Source organism: Labrus bergylta, chromosome 19, assembly GCF_963930695.1.
Source record: "Labrus bergylta chromosome 19, fLabBer1.1, whole genome shotgun sequence".
NCBI lineage: Eukaryota > Metazoa > Chordata > Actinopteri > Labriformes > Labridae > Labrus > Labrus bergylta.
In genome coordinates, this window is record NC_089213.1 from 3,124,596 (window position 1) to 3,149,578 (window position 24,983).

At 41.4% G+C, this 24,983-nt stretch overlaps 1 protein-coding gene across 3 annotated transcripts in view; it reads right to left on the reverse strand.

The window, feature by feature from the left end:
- The window catches only part of LOC109997830 (ephrin type-A receptor 7-like), a 173,439-nt gene that overhangs the window by 63,090 nt on the left and 85,366 nt on the right, over window positions 1-24,983 (reverse strand). For all 3 annotated transcript variants that reach the window (XM_029280889.2, XM_065947839.1, XM_065947840.1), the window contains exon 4: window positions 3,106-3,261. In XM_029280889.2, coding sequence (XP_029136722.2) covers window positions 3,106-3,261 — 156 coding nt within the window. The remainder of the gene's footprint in view (window positions 1-3,105; window positions 3,262-24,983) is intronic.

The window sequence follows — 24,983 nt, forward strand, 5'->3', positions numbered from 1 at the left end:
CATGTCTGGAGAACAAGCTGGATTTCATTTTAAATAAGTTAGCCGTGTGTTTTTTCAAGTGACTGAAAAGGATTCAATTTAGACTCCTATTTCAAAGAGATAGCTAGCCTTCAAATGATGTTTAACACGTGAGTGTTTGGATACTTCACAGTCATTGGGAGGAAAGGGAAAACATTTAAGCAGCGGTTTTATTGTTTAATTGCTTAGATAATAAGGTGTGCAAATCCAGCCCTTTAGATCCCCGCTTTCTTTTATTCCCATTACTCTAGATTAATCAACTTTTTCTTCCTTTTTCTCTCTTTCTCCATCCGTACCATAAGGAGGATTAGCCGAATCTGGGGATGATCATAATTACCGAATCAATGGGGTAATTAATGTGGTCATTAGGCTGCTATAAATGTTATCACACAGGGATCAGAGAGCTCAGCGATCAATACTGTAATTACACCCTTCCCATCGCCAGTGACCATTAAAGCTCGTACGACCACACACTCACACTTATATGTGTACACACAAGTGAATGTTTATGCATAGAAACACACACATAGCCTACAGACCTTGTGACCCTAAGGTTTTACTGCCCTGAGCACTCCCGGGATAGGGAGCCCATTATTCCTCCATCTAATTACTAAGCTATATCAATAGACAGAAATCAATAGGGATACCCTGTATGGTCTTTGTCTTATTGGCCTTTTAGTGCATCTTTATTGGAGAAGAATGGTATTCGGTATGCGGGAAGGGGTGAGGAAAGGTAAGAGGTGAGGGATGAACGGATTATGCTAGGACAGCCGGGGAAGGGATCATAGAGTTTGTCGCTTGAGGACAGAAGGACGAGGTTTCAGTTTGACAGAGGGGGGAAAAGGATGGGGTTGATAACACGCATGGCTGAAATGGATGAAAGGATGAAGAGGTAGGAAAATCCGAGGAGGCAGTTTTCTGAGACAAGAGTGATGAGCGGCCGAGTCGAGGAGACAGAAAGACAGAAAGGAAAGAAAATGTGCATTCAGGGATCAAAATGTGGTTAAAAAAAAAAAAAAGAAGACGAGGTGGTCCGGAGAATGGGGTTGGATAATGGATGTATGGCAGAAAATGCATCGACAATGTCAGGGGAAAAAAGGTGGAGGAATATGGAGAGAATGTAAGAGGTTAAACGAAAAGATGGAGAATAAGGGGTAATGGGCTTTTGGGGACGAATACATTATGTGGACCCTGTGCGAGGGGGGTTGGAGGGTGGATGGATGGTCAAAGGATAAAGGTTAAGAGGAAGAGAAAATGGCTGCCCTTGATGGATAAATTATGTGGGTATAGTACGAGGTGAAATAGAGGAGGGGAAGGTCCACCATAAAACTTAAAATAATGTTAATAATCATGGGGACATTTTCCTTATGAAGATGAAGATCAACCTTGCCATGTGTTGCCAGACAATGATTTTATGTAGGAATCAAGAAATGTGAACATAATAGTTTGCTTGACTAAAATAAGAGTTTTGGGAGCTCTTTGTCAAAATGCCTTTACTGTTGAATCAATAAACATTTGACACTTTGATATAATGTAGAATAACCAAATTTCTTTCAAAGTTTACATGCACAAGTGTTGAGAGCAAAGACGTTTCAACTGGTCAAAAGCGGGTGCCTCGGAGTTTCTTTGTGATATATCTAAAACTGTTCTTTCAAAGTAAGTCACTTTAACTCTTCCTGAAACAAGACACCAGAATGATGTTAACAGGCATCAGAAAGGGGAAATGAGAAAATAAAGGGATTTTTCTTCGAGCATACTAAAGTACCTTTAAGTTTGTTTCTGTAAAAAAAACTCTTGAATTACTTCCCAACTTTATTATCAGTAGAGCAGCTGAATGCAAATGTCACATCTCTACTCTTATTCGAGACAGACTGGCTGACAATCTGGGATGATTAAAAGAAACATCTGACGAGTCTTTGGGAGGATTTTTCTGCAAGGAAGGAATGCTATACTAAAAGAAGGGGAAGGGTTCATGGCCAGGTGAGATGAGACATTGAAATTGTACCATGAAGATGAGCTGGAGGTGGGAGAATGAGGATAAATGGGGAGACTGAAAGTGGGGAGGTGGGTGCAGGTCGGACGAAGAGGTGATGATATGAAAAGGGGGAGGTGGATGGGAGGATGCAGGGTGAAGGACAGGGGTAATGTGGCCCTGAAGGGCAGCCATGTGGCGGAATGGGTTGGCGAGGTAATGATTGGCTTACAAGCAGGGAATCGCTCACTTAATGCAAAATGTCAGGTTGAGTGATATTTATGCAATAGCACATGCTAGGTAGTGTTGTTGTACTGCATATCAGCCGGGCGGGGTTGTGATCATAGGGCTGATATTTAGTGCACAACCTCTGGTATGATCTGGTTTTTATACAACAGCTCCACAAGTAGCATTTTGTATTTAAGGAACAACAGTTTAATAATTTTATGTATCAAATCATACTTTATACTTGATTGAAACTGGGCTGTTGCCAAGGCACACAAAGCTTTTTCTCTAATCTTTTCTCTCATGCATTTTTCTCAGACTGTATTGTGATGGACGGAGCAACAGCTGCCTTGGAGTGAAGCCAAAAGATTTAGACCTCCCCCTGCTGACCGGCTGCAGTATAGATGCAGTATGAACCATGGCCTCCTCCAGACACAAGAAGCTCTTCCACTGTGGACTATACCCACCTGAGGGATTTTTGATGTTTTATCAGAAAATTAATCGTTTGCTTTCGTCGGCGGAAGCAGCTTGACGTCAATACTGCGGCTCTTCCCGCTGATCCCTACTGCACAGAGTCCGGCTGAAAATTCCCAATATGTAAGAATCCATCTCTGAGGGATTCTGGCTTCATCTTGTTCAATGGGAGGTGACTGAGGAATGCTGTTCATTTGTATACACAGTCTATGACTTCAGACAGATTTTTACTGATTCTTTGGTAGCCTGTGTGTTTCCTTGATTAATTAATTGATGATAATCAGAACACCTGATTCTTCTTGTCCAATCAAATTAGTCAGACAGGAACTCATTGTTGTATACGCTGTTATAAAACAATATGTAACAGAATGCAGATTGAGAAGACAAACAGGACCAAATATAAACGTATTTATTACTTGTGCATGGCGCTGAGGGTGTGTCCAGGGGGGTCCTAAAGTGGTCCTCCTCACACACACACACTACAGATCCTTCCTCCTCTGCAACACTGTTGGCTGGGCAGGGGAAACACTCCTGCTGCCTGGAGGACATCTTATAGGAACCAGCGGGACACGCTGCAAAAGAAAGCACAGACATATTGGACATTAGAATTTTCTTTAAAAAAAAATAACAATTCAATAATATCATGTATCATCATAAGAATCCCATCTTGAATGCCATTCTACCAAACTACAGAGAGGAGATTTCTGCACACTGGTAGACTTAATGTTGAACTAGAAGTCAGGAAAAACGAGGAAAAATTCTTCCGCTCTTTCAAAAAAGAATTCAAAGCTATTTTTAAGCGCTTTAGCACATTAAGGGAAACTCCAGTATTCCACTAAGAACCTCTAATCTCCCTCTCAATTCACTAGAGAGAAAATGAAGAATGTAAGAAGAAAAAACAGAAAGAAAATGATCCCTCCAGGAAAGTATGCACAACACAGAGGGCACGATTAGCAGAAAAAAGCAGAGGCTAGACTTTGGCTAAATCCATCAGACAAACACAATCCTCACATCATGATCATGGCCTTGACAAATGACATCAAAGGCATGCTGCTGGATTGAATCAGCCGGGCAAATAACAGCAAGCCGAGGAAATGTGCGAGCGCGCAGCTGCAAAAAGCCCAAACTTAATTTTGTTGTTGTTGTCTTCATTTTTCCACTCTATTTCTCAAAATCTCTCCCGTCTATTCTCAGAATCATCGTACAAGGGCACAAAAATAAATAGAGAGAGAGAGAGAGCGAGAGAGAGAGAGACTGCAAGGGGTGAGAATGTGGGCGAAGGCGATAAGCACTCGTGACCTTACGTGCGGAACGCGCAAATGCACGCAGTGTAACACAAGCTTATCAATGCATGCGAGACATAAACACACACTCACAAACACACACAGAGAATAAAACAGGTTATTTTACACTCTCCCTCTATGTGGTTTCATTTTCCACTTGCCGTGCCTTTGTAGCAGGTGATAATGGGTGTGAAATCAGAGAGCCGGCTAGCGCTGCAGAGCTCTGGTGTTTCTCTCTTCTGAGACTGTATACTAAAAAGCAGTCCTGCATTAAGAGCAGGGCGTGCTCTCTCCCTCCCTCTCCTCCCTTTTCTCCTCTGTACTCCTAATACTTCTTCATGGCTTTCCTTTTCTAATCTGCTTTGCATTCAACCTTTCTCACCTCCTCTCTCTCAGGGCGTGTGCCTGTCATGTTTTTCCCGCTAACTCTAACTCTCTCTTCTGTAGCGCTAACTCTGAAAAAGTGACTAGCTAGTCAACACGCTGTTGCACATTTAGGATTTTTTAAATTTGGTTGTCCTTTTCTTGCCCTCCAGTGGTGGAGTGAACTTCCAAACTCCATTGGATCTGCAGAGTCCCTCTGCACCTTTAAGAAAAAGCTAAAGACCCAGCTCCTTCATGAATACCTACTAACTTAATGATGATGGTCTCCATATTATTGATGATGATGATGGTAATGACGATGGTTTTTGTTTGATAACGACGACTTATAAGATGGTTTCTATACTGATTAGAGCTCTCAAGAACTGCCCTCAATGTTGTGCTTTGCCTCTGGTCACTTCCTGTCAGCACCTGTGTGTCCAATCAGACTCAAAGCTGATCGTTTGCTCTTACTGACATTGTTCCCTTTTTTCTAGATCCTTGTTTGTGTTGTACTTACTCTCTGATGTACATTGTCAAAAGTAGTGTGCAACTAACTGATGGTCACTATCCAAGCAATGTGTACCATCATGCATTGCGATTCAAAGCTTGTTACAGTGGAAAGTGGCGTTTGACTGTTTTTAGACAAGACAAGTGACAAAAACTCCCCGACAACTTCGCACGCAGACACCGCCAAAAATACATCACGTCCAAGTTCAACACTGAGTAGTGATGTAAGAATCCTCAAAAGAATCGACAGGGTCACTCATGAAGGTCGTGACATGCTGTGTTGTTTCTCAAATGCAAAACCAGCCATTCATGAGAGTAAGAGCAGATATTTCAAACCTGTGTGACAGAGATTGAAAGTGTATGCAGAGATTTAGAAGTCTGGAACCGAGCTAACAATATGTGCAGTTTTGTGGTGGAGAAAGTCACTGGAGCATCTCTCCCGCCTCACACTACAGTTCTTTCGAGAAAAAGATGGCAGACCCAGTTAGAGAGACAGGCAGGTTAAGGTGCGGACAGCAGGTAGCGGGTGACACACAGAGCTGCAGTACCACACTGGCTTTAGCCCCCATGATTGTTCATCAAGACACAAGCACAATAACGAAGCCTGGGCCTCTGTTATTCCACCTCATTTACTCAGCCACTCTAACAAAACACACACACTCACAAAAGGGCCTGCCATTACACATCGATTAGCGGGCCGCGTCAGCCTTCCCCCGGCTCAGACCGGTGTGAGGGAGCAAGCGAGTGTGGTTTTTTTTGCATCTGTGTGTACGCCTGTAAGAACCTAGTAATCGACTTTCTAATATCTGTCATTACACAGAGAAGAGCATCTCGCTTTCAACTCACAGCATAGCCGAGCACGGACACACACACACACACACACACACACACACACACACACACACACACACACACACACACACACACACACACACACACACACACACACACACACACACACACACACACACACACACACACACACACACACACTCTGTCAAGCAGCTCTGGAGTAGAGACCCCTTTGTTCCTGCCCGTGCTGCTACTATCCTTCCCTCACCACGCCAAGGGCATCAAGCTTGAATAGCCCCCAGAATCAAGGCGCAATTATGCATAGATCCATGAGACCCGGGGAATGGGTTTCTGCATTTTCTACCTATCATGCTTAAAAGCATGCTTGCCGTAGCCGTGGCTGGCTGCTATCCTGACTTATCTCTTCAATTCAGCGTGGTTTCCGCTATTCTGCCAGCCTACCTCGGAAATGTGCGTCTAATGATAGGGGCGTATCGAGACAATATGTGCAGCTCAGATAATAAAAAGGAGCTGGCTTTCCACGCCGCCCGTCATTCTCCACAGTGAAGGATCATCCGACGGCAACGCCAACGGGCAGGTGCCAGGAAAGGTCACATTGGGCCAACAGCCATCTATCTGCCCATGGGAGAATGTGGAATCTCTAAAACACATCCGACAGCGACGAGAGGCGGGAAAAAAGAAGATGCTCAAAGACCACTCGAGTCATTAGAAGACATGTTTCTCCTTCTCATTGCCAAGGTATACAAGTTAAACTGGAAATGAGAGTACCGGGGGAGGGGAGGGAGAGGAGAGGGGGGTTGGGTTGGGGAAATAGAGAGACAGAAGGAGAAATCTGCCAGGACAGCTGGCAAACCAACTGATCAATTTGTCCAGTGTGCCAACGGGGGAGCCGCGATTAAACCGAACATGGCTGCAAATGTACACACACACACGCACACACACACACGCACACACGCACGCACGCACACACGCACGCATAGACATATTTCTTCAAGGTGTAATAATATAGATATGCAGTGACATGCCAAGTCCTATAAGAAGGGGTGGGGGATGGAAGATGAGGTGCTGAATACCAACTGCTGTGAGAAATAGTTAAGAGACAGACACACACACACACACACACACAGATGGTGTGTGAGAGACAGAAAGACGGACAGATACATACTATACAAAAGGAAGCACATTATAAAAGGAGACTGAATGGACTCCTTCAGGTTGACAGAGAGACAGAGGTAGGAAAACAGAGGCGCACCGACGAGCCATGCATGCAGATGAGAATCGCTGAAAGAAGCACTGAAAGGGAAGTTAGAATAGGGTAGCTGTTGCACCGCTCAGTAGAGGGTTAGATAACTTTTTCTCCCCTTTAACCACACCAATACCTACATACCACCAATACCTACATACCTACATACCTAATACATACCGATACCTAGACTTGAGTAATGCACTTCTTAAAGACATGAGGGACGTACACATTATTATTATTATTTAGTTAATTATTCAGAAGCAAGTACAATGCTGTATCAATTTGATATGATTTCAATTATTACTATTTTGCCTCGCTCAATTCACTTCATACAAAATGACTGTCTAAAAATGAGCGAAGCCCTTTGAAACAAGCCGAGCTAACGTTGGCAGCCTTGTGACTTGTTATGTTTGCCAGAGGGTGTCGAAGAAGCCCTTTACTGGTGGTGTTGTATGATTTAAATAAATAGAATTATGTCTGGTTGTAGAATACCTTACAAAATCGTCTTATTTGTCGCAAAATCTCTTCATAGACTTGCTCCAATATACAAAAATATCAAACAGCACGCACATCTGAAAACTTGAAGACTGGGTGCTCTACAAAAAACGAAGTCTGCACACCAGAAGATGCTCCGATTACATTTAATGGAAATTATCACCACATGTAATGTATCTGGCATCTCAACCCTTCAATCAGACATTCATCCTGTTTTCTAATATACATCACAGAACCATTATCACCGTATGCTGAGCTAGGCCACTCAGATCAACCAGTCAGGGACTTGAACCTGAAGACTCATATGTATTCCCTCGCCTTCTCTTGAAGTTGAGTCCTTATCTGATTAGCATCTTACTCCGGTTTCTTGAAATCCTTCAGTTTCTCACTCTGGTACCCTAAGTTTACTGCTCGTTGGCCTATATTTTCTCACAAAGAGCTTGTTGGTGTTGGTGGACAAAATAAATAATGGGAAAGTAAAACCTGGTATCAATTTAATCCCATATTTACACATAAGAGTCGTGATAAAAACGACGCTGTGAGATATGCCAACAGTTTTCACCATCTAATGAATAAAAACCAAAAGGCCATAGAATCCACATTTCACTGAGTTCACAAATTACTTTAATAGACTTTTGTCTTTGTGGGAGGAATCAATTTATCGTTTGCCCTTCTCTCTTATTCTGCCTTCCCTTTCTTTGTCTCTAACCTTAAACATGGCCATTAATAAACCACCAAGCACTTAATACAATAAATGTGGGCAATGAATTGTTCTTTGCCTCCCTGACAGCTCGCATTAATTAATATTAATAACAGCGTAAGAGGTTTTCTCAAGACATTAACATCCACTCATAGCGTTACCCCCACTGTTCAGTACACACATCCAGTGAAGAACGAACGTAGCCTGAAACAGACTAAAGGGACGCCGTCGCAAATGTTTCCATGTATGAATCAATGAAAAGGAGGAAAAAAAGGTGATGGCATGTCTGAGGGAAACAGGGGAGAGAGGATGTGATTCCAGCAGGTGAAAATCAATAATTCAGAGAGCTCTAATTCAGATCAGATGCCCTCTGTGTGGCTGATGCTGATTCTGATGCTAATTCTTTCGGCTGGTAGGCAGCTTTAACATCCACAAATGAATTCTCATTACCATCAAACAGCTTTGAAGGTCCCCTGTACACACACACACACACACACACACACACACACATATTTTTTAAAACTGGAGGTCGGGCAAGTATGTGAAAAGGAAAGAAATGACTGATCGGTACATGTTTCAGAGTGAATCGAATTATAAAAAAAGTGAAATGATAATGGCTCTGCCAAACTGGACCAGTTGAAATTTGACTGAACGTGATGGATTCAGTCACCTCAAAAGAGCCTGTATTTACTAAATAATGGGATTTTTGGCTTTAAAAGAGAATAGAAATCCGCTGGGTGAGAACAAAAGTTTAGAGATACTTTGTATCCTGAAAGTACGGGAAACAGGATTGGAGGGTTGCCAGTATGAATTTCCGAACTCAGGCAGGAAGTGCAAGCAATGAATGGACAATGCACCCTCTTTACCCAGGAACAGCTTGTAATACAATGGGTAAGGCACATACACTGTTCCCACTATTGATCAAGGAAGTGTAGTTGCAGAGAATACCAGATTGTGTATATATAAGGTTTAATACAAGAGGTTTCTTTTTTTTTAATGATATCTGATTCTAACACTTCTTAAAGCAACATTATGTCACTTTTCCAACTTAGAATTGTAGTTTCAAAGGTCGATTGAATAGCACAATACTTTCAACAGGGAGAATAGTGTCTCAACCACAGTCCACAGTGTGGCACTATCTCCTTTTACCTGCAGTATGCAACTTCGACAGCAGGCTATCTCACTAGAAGTGTGCACGGCTCTAGTTCACATACGTGCCTTCAGTTATGAAAAAGAAGCCAATTAGCTCGTCTCTGAACGGTTTGATTCACTGGACGAGGTTAAGTGGAAGGAGGACGACGACAGATGAAGCCAAGAAGAGAAAAAGAGACTTTTTTTTATTTTTCACAATAAAAACTACAAATCCCACGGTTGCATCCACCAAAGTGCTCTGTGGATGGAAAGTATGAGACAGCACACAATGTGTACGAGTCTGTACAGCAGTCTGTACCGAGCATAAAGCAGAGTGTACATCCCTGGGATATGGCGTTAGGCTGTATCGTTTACAAGTTAACAGCCAAGCTAGCTTCCAGCACAGGGGTGCTTTAAGCCAACATGCTAACTAGCTTGTAGAAAAACTGAGGAAATCCTGACACGGGCATGATAACCTGCTTCTGTGCACAATTAAAAGTATTACATTTATAGTTGCTAGTGTTTAAATGTTTTTGTTTACATGCTGAAAATGTCTTTGCTAGTATGCTAATGTTATTTGCAGTTATCTTGCTAACATTTGGCACCATCTTGGTTTAGCTGCAAAGCATTCTAACTTTGCAGAGCAGCATTAAAAGTTAAGTAGAGCGTTATTAGTTTAGGACAAATTTAATCAAGAAGGTAATTGTTGATGCACTGTTTTATATAGAATTGTATTCCCCAAAGCCCTTATGGTTTATCTTTATATTCAGTAATGTTACTTTACATTTTCTAGCTGTGTTATGTGATGAAAAAAGCAGCTTTTGTGACACTTTCCAGATTCTGATGTTGCTCAAACAACTATTTAAACTCATACTTCATCCAGTACTGTAACCTGTCTGCACATCCAGCTTGTTTTTTGGGCTCTAACCAAGCCCCAGATTACAGCATAAATCCCTGTTATCAGCTCAAAGTAAAGACCTCATTCACGTCTACCCACTGACGGGCTGCCGCCTCACAGTGTAATCGGCGAGAGAGCTCTGAGCCATGCCATTCAGGTCAACGCTTTGCTTTATCATTTTTTATGCCCTGTTCTGCCCTGGTTACCACAGACTGACATCACACAGAGAACCACAGGAGGATAACTCGTGAACAATGCCGCCAGGGGTATTAATGTCAGCGGTGCTTTGTATGAGCTGTACACCGGAGACATGTCTCATTCTGATGCACATATGCACACACAGACACAAAAAAGCACACTAATCCACACACTTGTACAAATGTAAACAACCAAAAGATGCATTCACTGTCTTTTGCAGAAAAACGAAAAAATTTGGACTCAGAAGATTTAACGAGAGCAGAGCGGTTGCATCATGAAGCAGACACAACAAAGAGCTGTCCTGTTACATCACCTCTCCTAATGCCAGGTCTGCACTGTGTGTATGAGACAAAGAGAGCAGAAAGGAACCGACAGGCAACCATCCACACGGACAGGCTAACACAAAGGCCTATTCACCTGAACCATAAAAGAGACAATAAAAATGCTCTCACAAACTCGGCCGGATATGCACACATCCATGAGACACATTCAGGCACACAAAAACAAAAGACTGACGACACTGGATAACAAAAATATAATTCATCAGAGCTTAGATTTAGTTTCATCTTCTTGGGGTAATATTAATGCGAGTCAAACTAAATGTTTTTACTTTAGTTCTCTTCTCTTTTCATGGGGTTAAAGGCTTTATATTTTTCACACTTAAATGTAGAAATCAAGTATATCCTCTGAAAATAACTCTGTGAGTCATGACTGTCTACAATGGGTGTAACACCCGAGTCCCACTGTCTGTGATGTTTTCAGAGTTTTCAGAGTCCTATCTTCAGTTTGTTTACATCGCCAGGACGGCCGGCTGACTCCTCCCCTCGTGTATAAAAGTTGTTTAATTGAGGGACTAGAGAAAAGAAGAATAACATACTGTACTCACTGCTTAACTGTGTTTCTAGATCACGCTCATTTCAGGTAAATTTACATGCAGTGTGAAGATACCAGCATAATAAAGATCGCTAGCATTAGCATGCTAACACAACAATGCAGCGCGAGTTGTTTTGGTTTCATGCTGGTGCTCAAGGGCGACATCTGCTGGATCAAAAAATCACATATAAAGCCTTTAAACATGTTTTGCTTTTTGTTGGCTACAGCATGTGGGGTTAAACTTTTTGTCTTTTTTATTAGGAATTTCAACTGCTAGAAGCCTCATGTATTTGCGTATTGTGGTGTAATCCCATATTTAAAAGGTTCAAATGGAATGACACATAATGAGAAATACAATCTCATGCATATGTGAATTTAAAAATAAAGAAATATAGTCTCTTATTTGTACACCTGATTAGAGCAGACATCTGTATGTATGGAGTATATGAACACATACTGAGTCAGACGGCTGAATCACTGACATAAAAAACTGCAACACACGAGAAAACGCCCACAGAAGTCCATCATTGACTGTTGACAGAGCCTCTTCTTCCACTCCTGTTTTCACCACTCTCTGTAATACCCTTGTCACTCTGACGTTTACCTTTCTCCCATCTCATCTTCTCAAATAGCTCATGATTGCCATCTGCTCTGCTCCCCGCCAAGCGTTGCCCACACTCCCCTCCCCCCCACCCACATCCCCCTGCCCTCTCGCTATCACGTTTGCTCGCCACTCACCCTCCCTCCCCCATTTTTGTCTATTATTCGCCACCTCTACTTTGGTCCGGCGTCATTTTCGCAGGATTTTTTATCAGAGGCTGTGGAACAAAAGATTGAGAGGGAACAATTTCAGGATAATATCGCCTCCTCCCCTCACCTGTCTGTCTCACAGAAACTCACCGACAAAGAAACACACATGTGCCGCTTGCTTGTGAACACTGCAGATACTTGGCTTTGTTCCTATTCACAGTTTGTGTGCTCGTATAATTGCATGTATTAGAAGTAAAAAATCTTAGGGACAACGTTTTCACTCAGAGCTCGTCAAATGTGGCACTTTTATCTGTTGACTTTAATACTTTCAAGTTACAGAATTACGTTTTGATGGCTTTAGAATTTAGAGATACAGCATGCTGAGAAACACTTTGTTGGATGTGCAGCAATAGCCAACACATGTTTCACAAACATTAAGGGTTTGGGGTCAGCGGTTTTGTCAACATATAGGTGATGACCTAAGAGGGGAGGGGAAACTTTTCCAGGCTTTATTTAGATGTCAGAATGAAGCCAGCACCTGCGCACAAAACACTGTTTGCTCTGCAGGGCAGTGAGGGGTGCATTTAAAGCCCTTGCGTTTGTTTTGCAAATGGGAAGGTCGCTTTTGGATTTATTTGCAGAAGTTAATTTGTCACAAAAGCCTTGAAACACTTTTGTTAATCAGGCCCTGAGATAGTAGAAACAATTTCACAGATTTGTGTAGTTTTTCCAGCTAGCATGCTATCATCAAGATGGAAATTAAAACGAAAAGTCAGATTGGAGAAAGAAAACCCTTAAAAAGGGAAAATACATATTGTGAGCACCTATCTGAAAAACCTTGCAAGGTGGCCTGCAGGCTCTCAGCCTTCATGCCCCACTGATACTCATTATCATCATCCTCACCACCAACATCACATCCAGATGGACAGCACCGCCACACGCTCCTTACTGCACACACCCATGGAAAACAGTTTGCTGCAGAAGACAGGCTACCAAACGTTAAGGTGATATATTGTGCATGTTTGGGGGGGTTTTGTGTTTGCATTTGAGCTGCAGGGTAGCATCCCAGTCATTTACATCATAACCATATCAGACACCAGTCAGCACAACACGTTTGCATGTCAATGTCAGGCAATTTCAGGTCGAATGCTTGCAAAATGAGATTCAATGTTCTGCTCTTTTCAAGCAGTCATGCTGTTGTGTGTGTACGTGTGTGTGTGTGTGTGTGTGTGTGTGTGTGTGTGTGTTTGTGTACGCCATCTCTCCTGCCTGTCATACTTCACTAAAACACAATTCCACCTTCAAACCGAGAGCGAAGATAAGCTCAGGAAAGAGAAGTAATATTGATTGGTAATGCTGCTGAAGGTTATAGACGCACAGCAGCCCCCTTTTTAGACACTTACATCTCTCCCTATTTGCAAAGGCAATATGTAATGTCATTCTTCACTACCTCCGATTCCTCATAGTATAAAAATGCATCAGGCGTCATGTCTGCGGTTTTGTCAGCACTGTGAGTATGCTGTACACAACAATCAGCGTGGGGAGAAGGCATTGATTGGAAATGCTGTCAATATTTTTGTGTTTTTTGTAGACGCAGATATCAAAACTAAAACTCCATGACAACTGAAACAGAAAAAGCTTCTAGGAGAAAAATGTTTGTTGCATTTTATTCAGATTTTAATTCATGGGGACAAAAATATAATATGTATGTATATATATATATATATATATATTATATTATATTATAATATATATATATATATATATATATATATATATATTATATTATAATATGTTAATAGGAGATGATCTCATTCTCTGGTGGAATTATTTATACGGAGTAAAGAGTTATTGTTTTCTTGTAGATCGCTCATTTGTGTTTGTATTTGTGTGTGTGTGTGCGTGCGTGTGTGTGTAGGATTGCTTATGGAAATCAACTAACTAATCTCGCGCTTGCAGTCTGTTGTGATTTTCATTTGAGTCTTTTGAAATCAACTATTCAAATCTGGGATGTGAACTTGAATGAGCGTTGCCTACTAATGACATTCCATTTTCATTTGCCTCATCTGAATCAGCCATTTTCATAAAGACTGTGACCCAGATATAGACAAAATCGGCCTGATAAATGTGATTCCCCAGAGTGCGGATAGATGAGCGCCATTTAAGTACAGCAGAGAGGAAGTTAAAAAAAAAAAGAAGAAAAACCTGCAGAGCCGTGCATTCGATCTCGTATCCTGTCTGATTGTTAAATGAGAGGAGGTCAAGGGTAATCAGACACATCTTCAACCCTGGAAGACACACCTATTAGAGTCACTTAGAGGCTGGGAGAGACCAGGCTGGGAAAAAAGGTGCATATCCGTGTGTGCTTATGCAGTGTCATTATGTATATCAGTGCCTATACGAGGGTGGTGTGCAACGCATACAGCATATTAGAGTCTAAAGAGTGTGAATGATTGAAGTGTGTGCTTGCGCATGCATTAAGTAGCACAGGGAAAATGTGTGCAGATTCTGAAATGCAAGCATTAGTCTCCCTACAGGTTACACTGAGAGTAAAAAAAACATCTCAATGCATTCCTTTACAGAAGTCCTGTTACAGATACAACCGTGTGCATTTTACAAAATGTAGTTTCTTAAACTCTCCAGTAGATATATTGATGCATGACTCTTTTTTTTCTTCAAATATGCAAATGAGACAGATACATGAAAAAAAAAAAAAAAAAAAAAAAAAAAAACTCTTTATATGAGGTCCAATACACCATCAGAGTGACTAATGAGCGGGAAATATGTATAAAAGAACAATGTGCATTCACATACAAAAAAAAAGCATATGCTTACATTGGAGGAATTGTCTTTTTTTTACGTTACATACATGTATGATCGTTTGGGGCAGCAGTACCTCAGTCAGCAGGGACTTAGGTTGGGAACCAGAAGGGTCGCCAGTTCAAGTCCAGATTTGGACCAAAATATGAAAGTTGGTCTGGTAGCTGGAGAGATACCAGGCAAGGCACAGAAACCCCAACCGCTCTGGTGCGCTCCCTGTGTAGCAGCCCCACTCTGACATCTCTCCACTAATGTATAGTCACAGGTTTTGTTTGTGTGTGTGTGTGATTCAGGCCGATGTGTGTGAAGCGTGTCTCTCAATAACAGAGTGTAAACCAGAATTTCCCTCAGGGATTACTAAAGTATATAAAAATGTCAACAACAAAAAAAATGTATATGACATGTCAAAATATTGACTATTATCATATTTATACAATGTTAAAGTGTTAAGAGTGTTTGAGTTCGATAAAGTCATGTGATCCAGATGTTGTAAAATCAACGAGTAATCGTGTTTAATAATCGTGATCTCAATATCAGTCAAAATGATCGTGATCATGCTTTTTGCCTAAATCGAGCAGCCTTATAACACAGATGTTTATTTTTATACTTTAAGCAGTTGAAGTGGACTTAACAAAGTTAGCGTCTGCTCATCTCTCCGTGTGTTTCTCCCGACTTTGCATTATTCTATCAGCATTTATTTCATAAACGCATAACATATATTAAAACAACCCTACACAATCACCTTACTGACCCTTTCTGACTTTTAACCTTTATGTATGAACCAAGGTCATCAGGTCAAAATGTCCAGGGAATTTGGAAAGCAATATTTTTTTTGTTTAAATGCATACACAAGTACGTTATTCCAGCAAGTATTGTGCTTGTTTGTTTCTGTTAGATGCTGCTGGACATTTTTCCCTTTCTTCTCCCAAACCAGGGTTTAAAAATATTAACCAAGCTAAATTCATGATACTGTCGTACGTATTCATTTTGCTTTCCAGCTGCAAAAACATGAACCTCCGATACATGTTTCTATCATTGCTGCACGGCGAGCTCCCGTGTTCAGCTGACCACCTAATCCCTGCTCATCGCTCATCCCCCTGCGACATTTGAGATCCTCCATCCCGGGTTATTAAAAAGCTGAGCGGCTTCAGAGATGGATGGAGACAGTGGTGGGGGGTCACTTGGACCATAAGGTTGATTAAGTGTTTTCACTTGCAGGGGGGGAGTCATGGTCAGAGCATACGAGACATCAAATGTTTTTGGAGGGTGCGTAGAAGATGTATACACGTGTGTGGGTGTGTGTGTGGGTGTGTGTGTGTTTGTGTGTGGGTGTGCACAACACCCCATGTGATGAGGAACAGTTGGTCTATCAAGGAGATGGATGAGGTGGGCCGATCCTCCCACCCCTCCCACCCCCCTTCTGGGTTTAACGGCTGAGCTCTGTGTTAGAGATCAGAACACACACACTGAAACATGATCAATGGATTCTGTAAGGCTCATCATTTTAATCACTTTCACTTCTTTCTTCAAATGAGAAATTACACTTTTCTAAAAAGATTCTGGCGGCTTAAGTTCTTAAATTATCAAACAATTGCAGATTTTCTTGCAACAAAAATACAGTAATTATCACAGTTTACAAAAAGCTAGGAATGGCATTCCCCCCCTCTCATTTAAAATCTTATTAGCCACCCCTGGAGCCACCCAACATTCTTAACCAGGGTTGGCTGCTTCCCTTTTTTGGAGAATCAACTGTTTTGTCAGAACTTCAAACTTCAATGATATTCTAACATATGTACAGGTACGTATGCACATACTTCAGGCCACCCCTGCATATGTTGGTGCCCCAGTCGGGCGACCCCCCCCAATCAAAAAAGTTTGGACACGCCCCTGCAGACAACAAGGTCTAATGAATAATTGAAATTCTAAATAATAAATGAATTCCTGTAATAAAAAGTGAGGGAAGAGATACAGACAGGAGGAACGTAAATGAGGTGCTGGTAATGCAAGAAGACAGCTAACTTTTTACACTGAAAACAGTCTTTCTAAAATATTTAAAAAAATATCTGCAGTTCTTCAAAGTCAAACACATACAAAGAACTTTGTAACCAGATTATAAAGAATGCATTGAAAGATGGAGCTTCTTGTACACATTCATTCTCCCATCTTTACAGCAACAAGTTCTTTAAATGTCAGGAAACCCTGAATCACACTGTCCAGGGTGAGTAGACGCACTTGTTACCTAAACTATACACACACAAAGATAATGCACAAAAACACACACAAACACACACACAATGCACGAACAATTATCATAGTTTAGTCCGCCTGCTGTTTGAATTAAAAATGAGGCCTAGCAACACAATCAGGGGGCCACAATTAAGCTGTGAAGGTAAAATGGCCTTGACCTTGTTGTGTAATTAACAGACTCGTCTTTCATTAATCCCCCCAACCACCACCACCCATCTCTTACCGACCCCCCCCCCCCCCCACTCCACATCTTCTCGTTCACTCAATGCCTCCCTCCTTCTAAGCAGCCGTTTAATTAAGACATGCAAGATGGCGTCGCGAAGAGTCAGGGGAGGGGAAGTCAGGCAATTAGTGGGGGGGAGAAAGGAGGAGGTAAAGGGAAGTGTGAACGAGAGGGAGGAGGACAGAAGACAAGCGATGTACAGAAAGTGAAATCTGTCTTTTTCCTTATAGACAGCTACTTATTTACTTTACAAGGAGGACAGTTTGTTAAATAGTCATTCCTGAACGTTGAAGTACATGAAAGGGTATAAAAAAGGAAATCAGTTAGTCCCAGTTAGAATAAAGAGTTTGATAGATAATATAATTGCTTCATGTGTTATATTTCACAAGAAAACAAAAAGTAACAAACTTTAAATTAAAAATGTTTACTGATTCATTAAATTACATTGAGGTGATCTGTGATCGATTAGGTGGTCTGATCCGACAGCCTGAGATGGATTGCTTCTGTCTTTTCTGCTTCTACGTCTAGAGAGAGTTGAGGTGTGCTCAGTCGGAGTTAAAACCAGAAAGCTGTATCCAGTGCAGCCACATTAAATATTGACGGTGCATTACCATTAACACATACTGAAATATATATCTTGCATTGTCAAGCAAGAAGTAGGGGCTGGTGTTTCATGCACTTAAAGAATATTATGAGTTATGTAAAGCTAATTTGTGATGCACAGCAAAATGAGAGAGAGTGATTTCTATGTCTCAGGAAAATATTGTGTATACGACTGTAACTGAAATAGTGTGCATTTTCTCATCTGCCAATCTCCCTGCATGTGCATGTGTTGAATTGTAAATTGTGAAACATGAAACTAAATTAATGACCGGTTTTCCCTGAGATAACATCACCTGTATGATCACTCTTGTGAGTAACACTCTCTGCATCTCGTCCATTTTCCTCGATTGCAAAAAAAAATCTTCTCAAACATCTTTCACTTCTCTGAATCCCTCCGAGAATGTCCTTAAAAGTTTATAGAGAAAAGTCTCTTCAAATCTCATGACAGGTTTTTTTCTGCTGCTTTGAAGGGTTTTCACTTCACTATGAGCGCAATCTTCCTCCTGGCACGTACACACTCAAAAACTTTCAGAATACTCTCCAAAGGTCTTAGCTTGGAATTATGGTCCAGACGCTAAAGTGTGTGGAGACAGACTGCACTAGACAGTGAGTCATCGAGAAAAGTGACTCAAAAGCATTACGTCGCATGTGTGCATTTCTGTGTTAAAGCATATGTGTGTGTGTGTGTGTGTGTTTGTGTGTCCACTTCTGTGTCGGTTTCTGTGTGTCCACGAGGGCCTTAGGGCATCCCAAACAGCCAGCTTTTGGTAGAGCGGAGCAATGCTTACAATCTGTGTTAAAAGACGCCCTGCTGCCTTGAACCAACTGCTCAAACAGAGAGCAACTAGAAAAGAGTAGCGCAGCGCGAGCAGACGTGACAGACGTTCAGAGACCCACTTTGCGGTGCTGTTTAGTGCCTCACTCAGTGCTGTTAGCAATCATCACCGAATACAGGCGGAAAGCTGCTGCAAGCTTCAGTTTGAAACAGGTAGAAGAGAAGTAGACAGACAGGTGGCTGGAGACTCGCTGCTCAGTCAGAATGGACTTAAAGATGGTGGATAAAGAGTCCAAAAGGAAAGAAGTTAGAAACTGAACAATTTGGAAAGTTTTGTTTCCCCCAATTTCAACTGTAAATTACAAAAACATGAGACACATTCAGACATAGGCATATGTAACAGTAACGTACAAAAGACATGGTAAAGTACACAAATATATCAAGTCACAACACGACACCTATGATTTTGTTAAACCATTGTTAACCAACTCTCTACTGGCAGGTCTTCCTACATGCACTATCAAACCCCTGCAGATGATACAAAATGCAGCAGCACGACTGATCTTCAACCTTCCTAAAAGAGCACATGTCACTCAGCTGTTCATCTCCTTACACTGGCTCCCAGTTACTGCTCGCATCAAATTTAAAACTCTGCTGCTCGCTTACAAAACAGCGACAAAAACATCTCCTCCTTACTTTAACTCTCTGATCCAGGTCTACACTCCCTCCCCTCCACTACGCTCTGCCAATGAAAGGTGTCTGATCCAACCTTCACAACAGGGTCCTAAGTCTCTGACTAGACTCTTCTCCTCTGTCGCCCCCCGGTGGTTGAATGAACTTCCAAACTCCATTGGATCCGCAGAGTCCCTCTGCACCTTTAAGAAAAAGCTAAAGACCCAGCTCTTTCATGAATACCTACTAACTTAATGATGATGGTCTCCATATTATTGATGATGATGATGGTAATGATGATGGTTTTTGTTTGATAACGACGACTTATAAGATGGTTTCTATACTGATTAGAGCTCTCAAGAACTGCCCTCAATGTTGTGCTTTGCCTCTGGTCACTTCCTGTCAGCACCTGTGTGTCCAATCAGACTCAAAGCTGATCGTTTGCTCTTACTGACATTGTTCCCTTTTTTTATAGATCCTTGCTTGTGTTGTTCTTACTCTCTGATGTACGTCGCTTTGGATAAAAGCGTCTGCTAAGTGAATTGTAGAATTGTAGAACCAGGCAGTTTGACGCCATTGATATAACTGACTCCTTTTATTACATTTTGCAACCACATACTGTTTTTTGAAGGCCGGGATGTTTAGCATATGTCAGACGCCATCTAGTCCGACATATGCCAGAACCAGAAGCATATTTGAACTACAAGTTGTATCTACACTGCCACATTTCTATGGTGGTTGACAGATTGCCACAGGAGTAACTTGTCAATCACAGGTAGCCACGCCCCTACATCGTACTCCACTGAATCCTTTACTTGGCTCTAAATGGGACCATTATTTACAAAATCAACATCATGGTTGACTGAAGACGTATATCTAGAAACTTCTGCAAACTTATTGGGGAAATGTTTATTGACATTATAAACTTAATTGCTTGTTTCAAAGAATCGTACTTCTTTGTCCAACCAGTGGAGTCTCCTGTTGTTGGCCATTGGATGAATACATATCTAAGGCACTTCAACATTTCCTTCACTTTTGAAATCAGTGGTGACACCAATTTTACATACAACCTATGATCGCAATTGACCCCAAATGTAAAATCACCAAACCAGGTGTTCAAGCAAGACAAAGACGGACTGTACCATGGATCCGTTTAAGAGTGCCATGAGTCAAGTACACATTAAAACAAGTTGAACTGCTGGACAAAGTGCAGACATTTAACACTACCATTCACTGACCATTGACTTAGTTTTCTGTCGATTAAAATGCCCAGATAGTTATGATGTTAAACCAGTTTGATAGTCCGACCCTCGATATCAGTATAAATATGGGTATTTGGCTTCCATCTCAAGTCTAAACACATCTTCAGTCTGGCTGGCAGTCACTTTAACATTCAGTCCATTAAAGGTCTTGAACAAACTCCTTAAAGCAGCTTGTTTTTAATTACTGTCAATGTGGCCGTATAAATTCTCATGATGACCCATAATATATATGGATACACACTTTCTGACTCATTAGCTTCTAATGAAGGACCACAAATCCTAAAGAGCATTTCAGAGACTTTAGGAAACTGTATTAATTGATCGTAATGAACATTAAGATAAAGCACAGTGTCAAGCTGCTGCTGAGAAACCCATGCTGTTATTTTACTCTACTGAACACAAGTTGTCAGACAGCCTGCAGACAAAGTAGTCACTTAAAGGCATCACAGGCCTGGCTGATGTTAAATCCAACTGACCGGGCAGCCACAGTGCTTGTCATATTTTGGGTAGAACAGCTGAGCATTCACACCACAGAGCCTTCAACATCAGTTACAATCAAACCCTGACACCAGGCAGTCCAGTTAAAGTGGACTGTTCCACACTCCTTCCTGTTGAACATCCACCTTAATGCCTCACTGGACACGAGCTCCTCCACTGACTCTGCTTCACTTCACTCCAAGAAATATGTTGTCTGTTGTCCGTCACTGCTACTGGTACATGTTAGATGATTTACAAATATTGGGTTTGTCAAAACTCCCTTACACTTTAGAAAGACTTAACGTTCCCTTCTAGCTTTGCTGACCCTGTTGTGCCCTTTGTGAAGGACATTTAATATTGCTTGAGTTAAGTTTTGTTTTTACACTGCCCCCTCCTGGTTGTTTAAGTGAACTGAGTAGTATGAGCATATGAGGTGTCAATTACCACCAGACCTTTAAGTGCTGTGGAGAGAGCAGACGGCAGTTTCTTCACCTCCTGCAAAATTATCTTCCACATTGTTGCCTTGGACACTAATTGTCCTTAAGTATTTATTATTTTGTATTCTTTGGTGTACAGAGGCAGAATGTAAGTTTTTAAGTTGTTTCTTTAGATTTTAATGAATTGATAGTTAGCAGAGCAGTAAGCTAGCAGTACTTTGCTTCATTACAGTTTTACAAGAAAGAAAGTAAATGAGATCGGAAATACTGTGAATTCTTCAATAAATAACGAGAAAAGTTACGCCTTGTAATTTTTTGGAGGACTTACACTTGTTAGCTAACTGTCTAGCTCTGAAGATCAGCAACCTTGCAAGGAAAGTATAGACACTGCGAGGGAAAAGGCCAACTACCACAATAAACACTGGCATAGAGTCAAGTTACAGAAACAGCCATTGGCCAAAGTAAGAGCTGAAACTGAATAATACTTCAGCATTCACCTTATTCACCACCCATATTTATATAAGTACTGTATGTGCATTCAGCTCCACTGATGCATGAAGGTGAATGAGGCTATAATTTGGTCTGATGATTTGAAGTGTTAATGAACACGTCCAGTCATATCGGAACTAAAGATCCTTTTTATTCATGCAGACTTTGTGCACAAGAAACAGACAGAAAGTGTCAATGTGAGACGACAGGAATGGTTAAAACAAAATGAGTCCTTCGAGAGACTTTCACACTAACAAAAAAGCTTTTTAATAGCGAAAAAAAACAACAGAAAACAGTTTTTTTGTAAACACATTTGCAGAAACTACTGTCTGTAAGAGTCTGTAATTTTCGCAGAAGAAGAATAAACCTTTCCACACAGTGTGTAAAAGATGACAGAGGTCACGGTGGGTGAAGGGAAAGACAAACTAGCAGCATTATTTAGCTGCTGCGTGGGAGTGTTATGTGTGCGAGTGTATCGATTTGTCCTTCCCCTGAAGCTATGCAGCTTCATCCCTCTCTCCGCATTTGTTGGGCTTTCTTTTCACTCTCTCAATCTCTGCATCCTTTTGGCTGACACCCTCCTCACTCGCAACTCTCTATTGCTGGAAGGCGAGCCCGAGTGGACTGCAAGTGTAGGTATGTGTGTGTGTGTGAGAGTGTGTCACAGAAGAGTTCAATATAGCTCCCATTTTCTGTATTTATAACTAAGCCTCACTGTGGGGGCACCGCTGTAAGAAAAGGGTACAGTGATTACTGTACAGGTCAAATCCTTGTTCTCCATACAACCAAGACTGCATCCAGTATTGATCCAACACCATGTTCCACAATGAATCACTTTGGGATATTTTGTTCTGGCTATGAAAAAAACAAACATGGATTGTTAATGCACTACACCGTCTCATTATTGGGTTTTTCTGTTTTGGTGCGCCTAAATGAAAAGCCTCAACTATTCAAGAATTTCAGCGGGGAATATTGGCCTTTATAAAGTTCTTCAGATTGATCTTATATGTTAATGGTCATTAGATATATTGTGTTACTTTAGAAAAAGTTTGTCCTCTCCATCCCTTGCAGGCAGCCGATTACAGCTTGGATTTTAGCGTTAAGAATCACCAGTCCTCAGTTCAGTTGAGTCCCTCAGTTTGTGCCTACTGGTCTTGATTTTCCAGATAGATAAGAAGATAGAATTAGAAGATAAAATTCAATTAAATCCCTGTAATTTAATGCTCAATTTGCTGCCTCTAGCTTTCCTTTGTTATCTTGACAAATCTATTGAAATGACCAAAACAAACCCTGAGTTAAAGGTACAGTATGTGGATTCAGCCACCAGGGGGCTCTCAATCAATACTTCAATAACAAAAGATGACGTTGAGGCAAGCGGGGAATCATGGGAGTTCTCTCTGCTACTCTTAATCCATCTCTCTCATCATTACGTCCCAATCCCAATGCCTGTGTGTGGCCTGTACTGAAAATCTGACTCAAGATTAGAAATTGTCTTTTGTCTTAAAATTGATTCATTTCCCAAAATACCTTAGCTGTTGTTGCTGCAAATATCACTTAAAACATGTTTTGTGAGGGACTATTTTCATCAGCGGATTGATACAAAAGCAGTACAGTGTCTGGGATTGATCAAAAAGCACACAGTGCCCGCGTTAATGTTAATGAAACTGTAGTTTATGTGTACGTTAGGCAGTGGTGTCTGGTCAGTGGTCAGTAGAGGGCGCTATGACAGACCTTCACCCTATTTTGTCTGTTCTGAGCGTTGTGTGGAACTCTCTTGGATCAAATGTCCAGCAAAAAAAGGTCCTGGGGTCCTGTTTTTTTGAGTCCTTGTTATGGTTCAGTGAGTTTATTTAGAAATTCTGTAACTTCACAGTTTTGGCCTTCAAGAGACACGAGATCTCCTCTGACATATACACACACTCTCTACCTCTAGTCACCGACACACACTTATCCTGTGTCTTCCACACTCCTGCTCCCTGCTCCCTGCCCTCTGCTGTGTCGTGTCCTTGTTACAATCCTGCCTTTGGCACATCAGCCAGCTGTCGTCGCGCACAGGGTCATCTCGGTGACACGACAAGTAGAGCTTATACCCAAGCAACAAAATACTGAGCAGACAGGACAGGAGAGAGGGTGGTGGGTTTTTTTGAAAGATTTTTGCTTTTCCTTGAGTTACATTTATTCAACATTTTTATAGTCTGGCAACTTTCCTCTACATCAGGCTCATGTTGGAAGGTCAAATGCTGTCAGAACGTTACACTGCCCTGTTCCTCGTGTGCATATAGACATACTTGATTCATCCCGACGGGGAAATTCTATTTTTACCACCTGTTTTTCAAAAACATGCTGCACAAATAGGAGCACCTATAGACATGCCCTAATGGAGAGATGTCCGAGATGTGAAGGCCTGCCCGAGCGGCTTCGGATTCGGTATCTGGCTCTAGGGTACCTTGGCAGTGCTGGCAGCAACCAGACCAACTTTCAACCTGAACCGACAACCCTCCGTATGGATTAAGCTACTGCTGCACACATCAAACACACATTACAATCTGACAATAAGCATCACCTAACCACCGACCAATGGACTGATAAGCCACTTTAAAGACAGCAGAAAGTTAGAATTGGGAGGTTAACAAGGCCACGATTCAAGAATAAGCAGCAAATTTGATTCCATTAGCTTCTGACTGCTTTAACACAAAATGCCAGAATTCAACCAATTACAAACATATACATTTAGCCAGTACCAAAGTTTTTTTTTTTATCATATAGTGTAACACAATCATTGTATTTGCACATGTCCTCAAAAGCAGTTTCCTTCCCACTAAATTGGCACAAATGTAATGTGAGGGTATCTTCTAGCTAGCTTTAGCTTTATATAAATGCATTAAAATGGTGTGAAAGCATTGCCATAACAGCCAGGAATCACTCCTGTAAGTAAGATGTTTTCAAACATAGTTTGTTTATATATTCAGATCAGCAATCAGATTGTTGATCGTGAATACTTAAATTGCGATAATAATGAAAGTGTGAAATTT